The 15,431-nt window shown below is 43.1% G+C and overlaps 1 protein-coding gene across 3 annotated transcripts in view; it reads right to left on the bottom strand.

Moving 5' to 3' along the window:
* The window catches only part of fbxl17 (F-box and leucine-rich repeat protein 17), a 745,649-nt gene that overhangs the window by 482,444 nt on the left and 247,774 nt on the right, over window positions 1–15,431 (bottom strand). For all 3 annotated transcript variants that reach the window (XM_078214702.1, XM_078214700.1, XM_078214701.1), the window contains exon 6: window positions 5,316–5,423. In XM_078214702.1, the coding sequence (XP_078070828.1) occupies window positions 5,316–5,423 (108 nt within the window). The remainder of the gene's footprint in view (window positions 1–5,315; window positions 5,424–15,431) is intronic.

Below are 15,431 nucleotides of genomic sequence, written 5' to 3'. Positions count from 1 at the left end.
GCATGCCAATACCTATTTATATATGTCGTATATTTATGCTGAAAAATTGAATGTAAGCAAGTGTTGGGTTTGTACCCACATCCCCATCCATTCGAGGAAAGGAATACCTCTCCAATCCCTCCCATTCCAGATAGGAGAGACAGTTGAATGGATTCTACGTCAAAACCGAACAGGGAGCAGGGGAGATATGAAAGAATGGAAATCAGCTGGCTATGAATTGACTAGGTTTTCGGCTTGGTACCAGCCTACTTATAATCATGCCTTGCTTCCACCCTCCCTCACTGTCCCCTCGAGTGATGTGCGGGGTTCCCTATGTTTTAGTAAATCAGGGGAAGGAAAGTTGATGGGGCAAGTAGATGCAACCTTACAGCTGAGTGGCAAGGACCATTGGCGGAACCAAATGGTTCTTTATGATGGCCTTTCCACGATATGGAACGGGCAGGGCAGCCAACGAACTGATTCTTGTGGCCTCAGCATGGGAACAACTGGCAAAAATAACGGCAGCAAATGCCAGGGCAACTGGACAGGCACTGGCCGAGGTCTCGGCTGAGCTAGTGGCTGTCCGGATCGTGGCATAACAAAATCGATTGGCTTTGCATTATCTGTTAGCCTCGCAGGGAGGAACGTGCGCCATTGTAGGTCAGGAATGCTGTACTTATATCCTAGATGCCTCTGAAAATATCACCAACCTGGCCGACCATATTAAGAGACAGGCTGATCAAATTCAAGAGATTGGCCGTGAATTTCATGATTATGACCCACCAGGTTGGTTAGGATGGCTGGGTCACGGATTATTTGATTGGATCTTTAAGGCCTTCATGCAGCTACTACTACTGCTACTGGGGATAGGATTGCTTGGTTGCTTGTGTAAATGCATTTTTAATCGAGTCATGGATATACCTATTTAATTAGTTGTCATGATATGACAAAAGGAGGGAATGTGAAGTTGTACGAACTAAGGAATAGCATGATGGGAAAATTGATCAACTATTTGGTACAATATAAGAACGGCTGACCAAGCTATTTCAAAATGCCTGACCCCTGTAAGACCTGATAAGGCTGACTCCGCATAACTTAAGACATGAATAAGACCAGAGAAGGTCAGGCTATTCCAAAATGCCTGACCTCTGTATGGCCTGATAAGTTTGACCCCTCATAACTTAGGGCTGTATGAGTAAGACTAGATAAGGTCTGGGATGAAGGAGTCACTGACCTCTTTCTGTTACATCAAAGGACAAGATAAGGGTATGAATGATGAGACAAAGAGTTCTAGGAGGTCAGCAGGTTGTACCATGATTAATGAAATTGCTTATGATTCTATTACTGATCCAATTCCTGAATAAGCTCTGGTCACGCAAACTGATAATGATTATGTATAAATACTGAACTTTTTTTTCTGTAAGAGCGGACTTGAGAAGGAATTAGCAAGTTGTACCAACTGCTCTCTGAACTCAAGTTTCAGCCAATACTGCATGTAGTCTTTTGTAAATAAAGACTAAGTTATTTAGTCGGAACAAATTTTGTTGAGTCTTTCTATCACAGTCAAGAAGCAGGAAAATTTCCACTTCAACACAAGAGCAAGACAAGCTATTTAACTATGAAGGTTGTGGTAATATCAATAGGTATCATTTTCCAGCAGTGATCACCGAATCGCTATAAGGAGTAGAAACTAAAAGGAGTATTGATATCCCCTTTTTCTATCCTAACAAGGGGCATCACGAGGATTCTGCCCAACTACTCAAGATGAAATCAAATAACCCAGTAAACACCTGGAATTTAAAATGGGACCTTCTTGGTCTGTTCAATTTGGTATCTGATCATTTTTTTTTACTGTTTCCACCACTGTACAATAAAAAAACCGAGTCGAACCATTTATATTTTTGCACAACTGTGCAACCAAAACATTTTCATCTGAACAGCTGTAGTGAATGTTATCTGCCAGTAAAATTTTATGTTAAGTAAATCTGACTGGAGAACTTAAAAATAAACTATAATGATGTCAATCTGACACAGGTGATCAGGATTAATTTACTCCCCATGAACCTATGTTAAACAAGTAGCCAATCTTTAAGATATTAGATAGGAAGTTATATCCAGGCTGCAGATGTCGGGAGCAGAGATTTTTAAAAAAGGAAACTGGCCCAAATCAATACCATCAAAATAAAACGTGAAAAAAAAGTCAAATCCATCTCATCAGATTATTGTCTGAGAGCTCACATTTAAAGTCTTTCTTCTGCATTGGGAAAGGAGGTCTTCCTTTAGGTTGAAGGTCGAAAATGGTTATCACATCAGATAATACTTGAACCAAGTTAATCAATCCCAAACCCAAACATTTTCATGTTAAGCAGGGATCGGAGCAACTGAGTAACATGCTTGCAAAGGCAGCCAGTCCAGAACATTTTGCTTACACTACCATTCTCGCATTGCCCCCATGCATCGGAAAATCCAGGGAGCAGATTTAAAATGCTCATTCAAAAATGCAGATATGGTTCCTGCCCTTGCTAGGCGAGAACCAGATTACGTTCGGGAGCAGTAGGTGGGGGATACTGACGAGGTTTTGCACCGGCACAGAATGGGCTAAATCGCTCACCTGCGTTTCTGCTCTAACACCTTCAGATAAAGAGTCTTTAGGAACATAAGAATTATGAGCAGGTGTAGGCCGTCTGGCCCCTCGAGCCTGCTCTGCCATTCAATAAGATCATGGCTGATCTTTTTGCAGACTCAGCTCCATTAACCCACCCACTCACCATAATTCTTAATTCCTTTACTGTTCAAAAATCTATCTATCTTTCCCTTAAAAACATTCAACGAGGTAGCCTCAACTGCTTCACTGGGCAGGGAATTCCACAGATTCAGAACCCTTGGGTGAAGAAGTTCCTCCTCAACTCAGTCCTAAATCTGCTCCCCCTTATTTTGAGGCTATGCCTCCTAGTTGTGATTTCACCTGCCAGTAGAAACAAACTCCCGGCTTTTATCTTATCTATTCCCTTCATAATTTTATAGGTTTCTACAAGATGTATCCCCCACCCCAGCCCCATTCTTCTAAATTCCAATGAGTATAATCCCAGCCTACTCAGTCTCTCCTCATAAACCAATGCTCTCAACTCCGGAATCAACCTAGTACCAGTTCAAGTGTTAGTTTTACACATGGATCGTATCCACTGATCCACTGGGAAATATATCGCTGTTCCTTCACTGTCGCTCGGTAAAAATCCTGGAACTCTCTTCCTAACAGCACTATGGGTGTACCTACACCTCAGGGACTGCAGTATTTCAAGAAGGCAGCTCACCACCACCTTCTCAAGGTCAAGTATGAATCAGCAATAAACGTGGGCGTAGTCAGTGAAGTCAACATCCCATAAGTGAATAAAAACACCATGAGTATTTCTGAACAAAGAGACATGTTGTCAAAGCACTTTGTCTTGCTCTCATTGGGACAGATGCAAGAATGCCAAATTTCAAAGGAAACAATAACTTACAGTACAGGAGAAGTCAGCTCTCATTGGTTGAGACACTTAGCATGGCAACATCTTGATGAAAACTTTGAGAGTAGATACACAGGTCACTGAAAGTGACAACGCAGGTGGAGAACATAGTCAAGAAGGCATACGGAATGCTTGCCTTCATCAGCCGGGCATTGAGTTTAAAAATTGGCAAGTCATGTTGCAGCTTTATAGAACCTTAGTTAGGCTACACTTGGAATATAGTGTTCAATTCCGGTTGCCACACTACTAAAAGGATTTGGAGAGGGGACAGAAAACATTTACCAGGATGTTGCCTGGTATGGAGGGCATTAGCTATGAGGAGAGGTGGGAGAAACTTGGTTTGCTCTCACTGGAACAACGGAGGTTGAGGGGCGACCTGATAGAAGTCTACAAAATTATGAGGGGCATGAACAGAGTGGATAGTCAGAAGCTTTTTCCCAGGTTGGAAGAGTCAATTGCTAAGGGACATAGGTTTAAGGTGCGAGGGGCAAGGTTAAAAGGAGATGTACGAGGCAAGTTTTTTTACACAGAGGGTGGTGGGTGCCTGGAACTTGCTGCTGGAGGAGGTAGTGGAAGCAGATACGATAGTGACTTTTAAGGGGCGTCTTGACAAATACATGAATAGGGTGGGAGTGGAGGGATATGGCCCCCAGAAGGGTAGGGGGGTTTTAGTTCAGTCAGGCAGTATGGTCGGTGCAGGCTTGGAGGGCCGAAGAGCCTCTTCCTGTTCTATAATTTTCTTTGTTCTTTTGTCTTAATACAGCAATAAGAAGAAATACATTTTCAACTTTTACCATTATGAAATTTCAAAACTTACTGTTGGATCGTTGGGACATGAAAAAGAAATATTATCACTTTTTTAAAAAGCTGAATCAAAATCACAAGATACAGAGTTGGCCCTTTGCCTTGGAGCTACTCCCAAGAGTTACAAAATATAAATAATTATTTTCTCAGCTGGTTGCATCTCATACCTCATTGTACAGACCCCTGATAATCACTAAAACCTGGAGACTTGCACATTGAAACCTGTTACGGTTACAGAACTGCTAAGAGGCTCATGTGACATCTGGGACGGTCCAGGCTCATTTGAAAAGGGAACCAATAGGTTCAATAAATGCAATCATTTGCATCCGATAAGCTCACCTTGGTAGCAGAGTCAGTGAGTCTGCCTGGACAATGACTTCCCATACCAGACCCTCAATATGGACGGTACTTTTTCAACAACCAATGACTGGAACACAGTCCTGAAATCAAAGCCAATTCCAGACACTGGATAAACAACCCTTTCAAAGAGAGAAAGAAGGCTACATGACTCGATTGACCATTTTGAAATCTCTGTGTGCCTTTGAGAACTGAGAAACAGCTAGTCTGCTGTTTTATCAACAAGAAAGGAGTCTAGCTGCTCAGCTGAGCAAGTAATCAGGGTTCCATCTCTCAGCTTCTTCAAGTCCATCTCTGATGGAAGGTTACCTACCATCACCAACATGGAATACATTGTAGCAGTGAGAAAAATGTATTAAGAAGCAGTCATGATCTGAAACGTTAACTTTGCTTCTCTCTCCACAGATGCTACCAAGTCTGCTTAGTATTTCCAGCAGTTTATGTTTTTATTCTTGAGAAGCAGTATTTGTTCCATAATAACCCTTACTAGTTCTGGAACTCAACTAAAGTTTGAACTTTTAAATTATGTCAAGGTGTCGGTGGCGCAGCAGCAGAATCAATAGTTCTTTCATGTTCTAGTTCATTCTATACTTCTTCAAAATTGTCACAGCTCACAGGCTGACAGTAATTACAGACAGTTAAGACAAGTGGTTACCAGCTAGTACTTACCCTAGTGAGGTGGATGACCCCTTGGGATGTAACTGAGCAGCCCATAAAGCCCACGTATTGCAGCAGAGGACAATGTTCTGCAAATGCTTTCACCGATTTATCTGTCACCTGCACAGAAAGAAGTGTGAAAAACAAATTAGTCCAACAGTCACAAAACTGCAAAACAACATGTACATCTTTAGAAAAGTTTTACCCAACTCCACAGGACAACTCATGTGAAAGAACATATCAGCTAAAAAGTTGTTTTACTGCAATCAAAATAAATGAGATGCTTCTCAACTTGGAGGTCCTCAATTTTATATTACCTGCAAAAGCTGCTTTTGTCAATCTGCACAAAAATAGTTATAAGTAAAATGAAGGAATTAAATGTTGGGGATCAATAAGAAAATAGGACTTCTATTTTACATAATGAAAGATCACGATGCGTGCCTGTAAGAAGCATACCGTCGGTGTTCTCTCCAGTTTGGATATTTCTATTTTAACACCGAATGACTTGCTGCGACTTAAGAGTCTGGAATGTCCTAAAGTGAACCAGATGGGTTTTTTAAGACAAGCTACAATGAGTTCATGGTCATCATTAAACTTATCATTCCAGATATTTTATCAAATTCAAATTCCACCATCTGCCATGATGGAATTGGACCCCCAGTCCCCAGAGCATTACCCTGGGTCTCTGGATTATCCAGCAACAATACCATGACCCCACCACAGCCATCTTCAGCCAGAAGTGCCGAGTGGATGATCCATCTCGACCTCCTCCAGTGGTCCCCAGCATCTCAGATGCCAGTCTCCAGCCAATTCGATTCACTCCTTGTGATATCAAGAAACGGTTGGAGGCACTGGATACTGCAAAGGCAATGGGCCCTGATAACATTCTGGCAATAGTACTGAAGACTTGTGCTCCAGAACGTGCCGCTCCCCTATCCAAGCTCTTCCAGTACAGTTACAACACTGGCATCTACCCAACAATGTGGAAAATTGCCCAGTTATGTCCTGTGCACAAAAAGCAGGACAAATCCAACCCGGCCAATTACTGCGCAATCAGTTTTCTCTCGATCATCAGTAAAGTGATGGAAGGAGTTATCAACAGTGCTATCAGTGGGGGCAAGGCAGTGGACGTGGTATATATGGATTTTAGTAAGGCGTTTGATAAGGTTCACCATGGTAGGCTTCTGCAGAAAATGCAGATGTATGGGATTGGGGGTGATCTAGGAAATTGGATCAGGAATTGACTAGCGGATAGGAAACAGAGGGTGGTGGTTGATAGTAAATATTCATCATGGAGTGCGGTTACAAGTGGTGTACCTCAGGGATCTGTTTTGGGGCCACTGCTGTTTGTAATATTTATTAATGATCTGGATGAGGGTATAGTTGGGTGGATTAGCAAATTTGCTGATGACACCAAAGTCGGTGGTGTGGTAGACAGTGAGGAAGGGTGTCGTAGTTTGCAGGAAGACTTAGACAGGTTGCAAAGTTGGGCCGAGAGGTGGCGGATGGAGTTTAATGCGGAGAAGTGTGAGGTAATTCACTTTGGTAGGAATAACAGATGTGTTGAGTATAGGGCTAACGGGAGGACTTTGAATAGTGTGGAGGAGCAGAGGGATCTAGGTGTATGTGTGCATAGATCCCTGAAAGTTGGGAATCAAGTAGATAAGGTTGTTAAGAAGGCATATGGTGTCTTGGCGTTTATTGGTAGGGGGATTGAATTTAGGAGTCGTAGCGTTATGTTGCAACTGTACACAACTCTGGTGCGGCCGCACTTGGAGTACTGTGTGCAGTTCTGGTCCCCACATTACAGGAAGGATGTGGAGGCTTTGGAGAGGGTGCAGAGGAGGTTTACCAGGATGTTGCCTGGTATGGAGGGGAGATCCTATGAGGAGAGGCTGAGGGATTTGGGATTGTTTTCGCTGGAAAGGCGGCGGCTAAGAGGGGATCTTATTGAAACATATAAGATGATTAGAGGTTTAGATAGGGTGGATAGTGATAGCCTTTTTCCTCTGATGGAGAAATCCAGCACGAGGGGGCATGGCTTTAAATTGAGGGGGGGTAGTTATAGAACCGATGTCAGGGGTAGGTTCTTTACCCAGAGGGTGGTGAGGGATTGGAATGCCCTGCCAGCATCAGTAGTAAATGCGCCTAGTTTGGGGGCGTTTAAGAGATCCGTAGATAGGTTCATGGACGAAAAGAAATTGGTTTAGGTTGGAGGGTCACAGTTTTTTTTTAACTGGTCGGTGCAACATCGTGGGCCGAAGGGCCTGTTCTGCGCTGTAATGTTCTATGTTCTATGTTCTATCAAGCAGCACATGCTCAGCAATAACCTGCTCAGTTTGCGTTTCGCCAGGGTCACTCAGCTCCTGACCTCATTACAGCCTCGGTCCAAACTTGGACAAAAGAGCTGAATTCCAGAGGTGAGGTGAGAGTGACAGCCCTTGATATCAAGGCCACATTCGACCGGGTGTGGCATCAAGGAGCCCGAGCAAAACTGGAATCAATGGGTATCAGAGGGCAATCTCTCTGCTGGTTGGAGTCATACCTGATGCATAGGAAAATGGTTGTGGTTGTGGAGGGCCAGTCACCTCAGCTCCACGACATCTCTGCAGGAGTCCCTCAGGGGAGTGTCCTAGACCCAACAATCTTCAGCTGCTTCATCAATGACCTTCCCTCCATCATAAGGTCATAAGTGGAGATGTTTGCCGATGATTGCACAATGTTCAACACCATTCGCAACTCTTCAGATACTGAAGCAGTCCATGTTCAAATGCAACAAGATCTGACAATATCCAGGCTTGAGCTGACAAATGGCAAGTAACATTCACACCACATTAAGGTCAGGCAATGACCATCACCAATAAGAGACATTCTAACCACTGCCCCTTGACATTCAACGGTGTAACCATCACTGAATCCCCCACTTTCAACATCCTTGGGATTACCATTGAGCAGACTCACCATGTAAACACAGTGACTACAAGAGTAGGCCAGAGGCTAGGAATACTGCAGCGAGTAACTCACCTCCTGACTCCCCAGAGCCTATCCACCATCTACAAGGCACAAATCAGGTGTGTGATGGAATACTCCCCACTTGCCTGGATGAGTGCAGCTCCAACAACACTCAAGAAACTTGACACCATCCAGGACAAAACAACCCACTTGACTGGCACCACATCTACAAACATTCAATCTCTCCACCACCGACGCTCAGTAGCAGCAGTGTGTAGTATCTACAAGATGCACTGCAGCAATTCACCAAAGATCCTTAGACCTTCCAAACCCACGACCACTTCCAACTAGAAGGACAAGGGCAGCAGATAAATGGGAACATCACCACCTGCAAATTCCCCTCCAAGCCACTCACCATCCTGACTGGGAAATATGTCGCTGTTCCTTCGCAGTCGCTGGATCAAAATCCTGGAATTCCCTCCCTCATAGCATTGTGGGTCAACCCACAGAACATGGACTGCAGCGATTCAAGAAGGCAGCTCACCACCACCTTCTCAAGGGCAACTAGGGATGGGCAATAAATGCTGGCCAGCCAGCGACGCCCATGTCCCATGAATGAATTTAAAAAATTATCAGGATCACTCAGTTTAGCAAACTATTCATTGATTGGGAGCACATGCCTATTTCAAATGGAAATATAGTCTAGCAGGTGACTGGCCTCAAAATATAAGAGGTATACAACACCATCCATGAACTTGCAGTTCCCTGAGGGAAGACACAGATTCAAGCTCTGGAAATATATCAGTAGATATATACTTGATGACTCTTGAGCAGAGCCGGCCAGACAAATTACATTCTAACAATACACTTAGAATATAAAACTGCTTTATTGGAAATGGTCCTATTAACATAACTGAATCCCCTTGAGGCCATACCTTTAATTTTTTAAACATTCATTCTTGGAATATGAAGCATCATTAGTAATGCCAGCCTTTGGTGCCCAATCTTAGTTGTCCTGAGAATGCTTTATATGACTGAGTGACTTCTGAGGTCACATCAGTGGTCCAGTTAAGAGTTAAACACATTAGTGTGGGACTGGAGGCCTGGCCAGGTTTTCTTCCCTAAACGACATTAATGAGTGAGTTGGCTGGGTTTTTGTAACAACTGAACAGCTACATCATCACTTTTATTGATAACAGCTTTTTATTTCTGTAATGACTTCAATCAGGCCATTGAGGTTGGCCTATTGGAGTACGAACTCCCGATTAAGGATCCCTTCCATGCCCGCTGGGCACCGCAGGGACTGGGGTGTATTATTGACCTCTTTAATCACATTTTAATTGATGTTTTAAGTTTCTTTTCCACTTTGCCTTTTGTTTCGAGCGGTTCCCCTCCTTTTCGGGAGCTGCCCTTATTTTGAGTTAATTTGATTTTGTTTATTTGATTGCACAACAAAAGATTAATAAGTCCCTGATTAAGGATCCAATTGATGGGCCAATCAGGGAGTCTTTGCTTTGCACTTAACTGGGAGTGTCAGTTCCTCTGACACCCCCCTGGAGGTCAACTGCTAACTGCTAGCACTCTGTGGACTGCTGTGAGAGTTTGTAAATAAAGGGATTTTGGTGAAGGACTTCGGCCTCCGAAGACTCATTACAATTTCCATGATTTTTAAAACAAATTAAAATTCTCAGTTGCATTTTGGGATTTGGACTCAAGTTCTCTGGACGTTTAGTCCAAGGCTCTGAATTACTGATCCAGTAACATAACTATTACTCTTTTGCATCCAACGACATTTCTGATTAATGGAAGTACAGCAGGTAAATGTACATGTGGGGATAAGAGAATAGGGTGATAAAGCAGAAGGACAGCTGTGATCTTACTGAATGGAGAAGTCTTAAGGTGCGTATGGCCTATTCCCATTTATTAGGTTCTTATATATTATACTCAACCTGGATCGTTTGTTTAAGATCACGGCCGGAATTTTATTGCCCCACCTACCATGGGAATTAGGGTGGATGAGGGGAGGAGCATAGGAAGGTCTGTTGACCTCGGGTGGGATTTTACGGTTTTGGGACAAGTGAGGCCGTAAATTCCTGCCTCACATTTGCAACCTTGTCAGTCAGGTTGAGACTTAGCCACATGTGAGGTAAAGGACTTCACAGATTAGTAATGGGCAAAGTATATTGCAGGCCTAGATATATGGACACAACATCAGTGGCAGATGATGTTCACATTTGCCATTGGAGGTACCCAGAGGTCAGATGCAATGTGTGAAAACATAATCCAAGAGGAGTCTAAGTGATTCAATGGTACCAATGATTCCTCATTTCCCAAAGTTGTCTGAGGTGGTTCTGGAAAGTAAATGGGCACAAAGTGATAAAGCAGCGGCATCGGACTGAACAGTTCCATTCACCTTGCCCACAGTGCTGACAATGAGAACCTGAACTCAACCAGGCCAAGGAAGTGCTTTAAAAAAAAGAAAAACCTCTGAACATTTCAGCAGATTGTGCTTTCAAGAAACCTTAGCTTGCTCTAAAGTACAAAATTTCTTTCAAAACAAACTACTAAAATCTTAACCACCATTGCCTAAATGTTGAAGGAGACATACTGCTTCCATTTTTTTCTGCTCACACCTTTGATCTTTAGCTTCTCTCTTAGCTTTCTTTTTTCCTCTTCACTGATACTTCCATGAGCATCTTAACTTCTCTTTCTTCTAGTTTTAGCAAACAAAGCTCACATCAATTGTATAATAATGGTGGCCACCAAGTGTGTGACATGCAGTCACCTGATTTAGATCAGGAATTCATGGGATCAACTTCCCCAAAAAGTCTGCTGGGAGATGCAATGTCCCATGTTGGACTGTTTTGCTACTGAGCCACAAAGACCGGATGGTCCCATATTTGATCCCTGGTCTGTATGCAAACTAGGTGTATGTGGGCTAGGGCAGGCTCGGCAAGTCAGTGTATGTGGGCTAGGGAAGGGCAAAATCAATCACAATGTGCTTTCCTGGTTGAAATATGATCACTTCAATTAAATACAGATTGGCTGCAAATGCCAGAGATCAGGTGAGACTGATTGTCCTTGACATCAAGGCAACATTTGACTGAGTGTGGCATCAAGGAGCCCTAGAAAAACTGGAGTCAATGGGAATCAGGGAAAAGTCATATCTAGCACAAAGGAAGATGATGGTAGATGTTGGAGATTAATCATCTCAGTCCTGGAACATCGCAAGATCATAAGAACATCAGAAATAGGAGCAGGAGTAGGCCATCTAGCCCCTCGAGCCTGCCCCGCCATTCAATAAGATCATGGCTGATCTGATAGTGGTTTAGTTCCACTTACCCGCCCGCTCCCCATAACCCTTAATTCCCTTATTGATCAGAAATCTATCTACCTGTGTCTTAAACATATCTAACGAGGTAGCCTCCACTGCTTCAATGGGCAGAGAATTCCAGAGATTCACTACCCTCTGAGAGAAGAAGTTCCTCCTCAACTCTGTTCTAAACTGACTCCCCCTTATTTTGAGGCTGTGTCCTCTAGTTCTTGTTTCCTTTCAAAGTGGAAAGAATCTCTCTGCCTCTACCCTGTCTGGCCCCTTCATTATCTTATATGTCTCTATAAGATCTCCCCTCAGCCTTCTAAACTCCAACGAGTACAGGCCCAATCTACTCAATCTCTCCCCCTCATCTCCGGTATCAACCTGGTGAACCTTCTCTATACTCCCTCCAAGACCAATATATCATTCCGCAAATAAGGGGACCAAAATTGCAGACTGTACTCTAGTTGCGGCCTCACCAGTACCTTGTACAATTGCAGCAAGACCTCCCTGCTTTTATACTCCATCCCCTTCGCGATAAAGGCCAACATTATCTGCAGGAGTTCCTCAAGGTTGTGTCCTAGGCTGCTAGAGTGGTTGGGGAAGATTTAAACTAATATGGCAGATGGATGGGAACCTATGTAAAAATTCAGAGCAGGGGGAATCGAGAACAAGAGGAAAAGACAGCAAGGAGACGGAAAAAAGTAATAGAGAAACCAATAAGGACACAGTAATAAATAGTAGGAATGGGACAAGAAATGTTAAAAGTGCACACCTAAAGGTTTTGTACCCGAGTGCTCGGTGCATTTGAAACAAAATGGATAAATTAGTTGCGCAGATAGATGTAAAGGGGTATGATATAATTGGCATTACGGAGACATGGCTCCAAGGGGACCAAGGATGGGAACAAAACATTGAGGGCTATTCAGTGTTCAGGACGGACAGATAGAAAGGAAACAGTGCTGGAGTTGCATTGTTGCTGAAAGAAAATATTGATATTATATTGCGGCACGGTAGCACAGTGGTTAGCACTGCTGCTTCACAGCTCCAGGGACCTGGGTTCGATTCCCGGCTCGGGTCACTGTCTGTGTGGAGTTTGCACATTCTTCCTGTGTCTGCGTGGGTTTCCTCCGGGTGCTCCGGTTTCCTCCCACAGTCCAAAGATGTGCGGGTTAGGTTAATTGGCCATGCTAAATTGCCCCTTAGTGTCCCGGGATGCGTAGATTAGCGGGTAAATATGTGGGGATAGGGCCTGGGTGGGATTGTGTTCAGTGCAGACTCGATGGGCCGAATGGCCTCTTTCTGCACTGTAGGGTTTCTATGATTTCTATGATGATTTCTATGATTAGCACAGGCAATGTGGAATCTGTATGGCTCAAGTTAAGAAACACCAAGGGGCAAAAAACATTTGTGGAGGTGATATACAGACCACCAATCTGTTGTGGTAATGTCGGGAATAGCATTAGACAGGAAATCAGAAATGCATGTTTAATGGAACATTTGTGATTATGGATGACTTTAATTTGTAAATAGATTGGAAAAGTCAAATTAGTCACAGTACAATAGAGGAGGAACTTCCGGATTGTATACAGGATGGTTTTCTGGACCAATATATTGAGGAACCAACAAGGGAACAGGCCATCATGGACTGGGTGTTGCACAATGAGAAAGGATTCGTTGGCAATCTAGTTGTGAGAATCTAGTTATCCCCTTGGGGATAAGTAACTGTAATATGATAGAATTCTTTGTCAAGGTGGATAGTGACACAGTTGATTCTGAGACCTGGGTCCTGAATCTCGATAAAGGTAACTATGATGGTATGAGACATGAATTTGCTATGATGGACTCAGAAACATTACTGAAAGGGAGGACAGTGGACAGGCAATGGCAGGCATTTAAGGAATGAACAGGTGAACTCCAGAAGTTGTTTGTTCCTGTTTGGCGCAAGAGTGGTCAGGAAACTGTGACCAAACCATGGCTTACAAGAGAAATTAGAGGTAGTATTATATTCAAAGAAGAAGCTTACAAATTGGCAAGAAAATAGACCTGAGGATTGAGAGCAGTTTAAAATTCAGCAAAGGAGGACCAAGGGATTGATTAAAAGGGGAAAATAGAATATAAAAACAGGATGGCAGGAAATATAAAAACTGACTGTAAACGTTTCTAAAGGTATGTAAAGAGAAAAAGCTTCATAAAAACTAATGTAGGCCCCTTACAGTCAGAAAGGGGAGAATTCATAACGGGAAACAAAAAAATGACTGAGGAATGAAATTTGTACTTTGGTTCCGTCTTTACAAAAATGATGTGGAGATGGACTGGGGTAAGCACAGTAAGAAGTCTCACAACACCAGGTTAAAGTCCAACAGGTTCATTTGGTAGCACAAGCTTTTGGAGTGTCGCTCCTTCAGGTGAGTGAAGAGTTGTGTTCACAAACAGGGCATATATAGACACAGACTCAATTCACAAGATAATGGTTGGAATGCGAGTCTTTACAGGTAATCAAGTCTTAAAGGTACAGACAATGTGAGTGGAGAGAGGGTTAAGCACAGGTTAAAGAGGTGTTTATTGTCTCCAGCCAGGACAGTTAGTGAGATTTTGCAAGCTCAGGCAAGTTGTGGGGGTTACAGATAGTGTGACGTGAACCCAAGATCCCGGTTGAGACCATCCTCACGTGTGCGGAACTTGGCTATCAGTTTTTGCTCGGCGATTCTACGTTGTCGTGCATCGTAAAGGCCGCCTTGGAGAACACTTACCCGAAGATCAGAATCGCCGAGCAAAAACAGCTTCGATGGCAATAATAGGAAGATAGATTATTATTTGATTGGTATAAATTGAGGGAGGTGGATACTCAGTGAAAACTTGGTGTCCTCGTGCATCAGTCACTGAAAGTAGGCGCCCAGGTACAGAAGGCAAATGGTATGTTCGCCTTCATAGTGAGAGGATTTAAGTATAGGAATAAGAATGTTTTATTGCAATTGTATAGGGCATTGGTGAGGCCACACCTGCCATATTGTCTGCAGTTTTGGTGTCCTTATCTGGGGAAGGATGTCCTTGCTATAGAGGGAGTATAGTGAAGGTTCATCAGGCTGATTCCTGGGATGGCAGGTCTGTCATATGAGGAGAGATTAAGTTGGACAGGATTGTATTCATTGGAGTTCAGAAGAGCGAGAGGGGATCTCATACAAACTTGTAAATTCTAACAGGGTTAGACAGGGTAGATTCAGAAAGAATGTTCCGAAATGGTGGGGGAGTCCAGAACTAGGAGTCATAGTTTGAGGATAAGGGGTAAACCTTTTAGGACTGAGGTGAGGAAAAGTTTCTTTACCCAGAGGGTGGTGAATCTATTGAAATAACTACCACAGAAAGTAGTTGTGTGATTTCACTAAGAAATTAGATATAGCTCTTGGGGCTAAAGGGATATGGGGAGGAAGATGGGATCAGGATATTGAATTTGATGATCAGCCATGATCAAAATGAATGGTGAAGCAGGCTCAAAGGGCCAAATGGCCCACTCCTGATTCTATTTTCTGTGTTTCTATGTTATTGGGGAATTGGCCACTTCATTGATAAGGAAACAAGCCAATTCTGCCAGCCTGTTCATACTTAATTCTAAACCATGTTTCAGGAGCAACTATTTCGAAGGGGCTTTCAAAGGACTGAGATTATAATGTATTTGGATAAATTGTTTAATAAAAAGAAAGTTGTGACTTGTGTATGTAGGCCATGAAGTAGTGACTTTATTTTGTGTTTAACAATAAATACGTTTCTTTCCAGTCAGGCTTCTGCGTTATTACAACCAGGAGTGAAAGATTTTAGCGATGAGCAAAGATTAGGTAGGACAGGGCTGTTTTCTTTGCAAC

Source organism: Mustelus asterias, chromosome 6 (assembly GCF_964213995.1).
Source record: "Mustelus asterias chromosome 6, sMusAst1.hap1.1, whole genome shotgun sequence".
Lineage (NCBI taxonomy): Eukaryota > Metazoa > Chordata > Chondrichthyes > Carcharhiniformes > Triakidae > Mustelus > Mustelus asterias.
The sequence above is the reverse complement of the archived record's forward strand: the minus strand, read 5'-3'. Positions and strand labels throughout refer to the sequence as shown.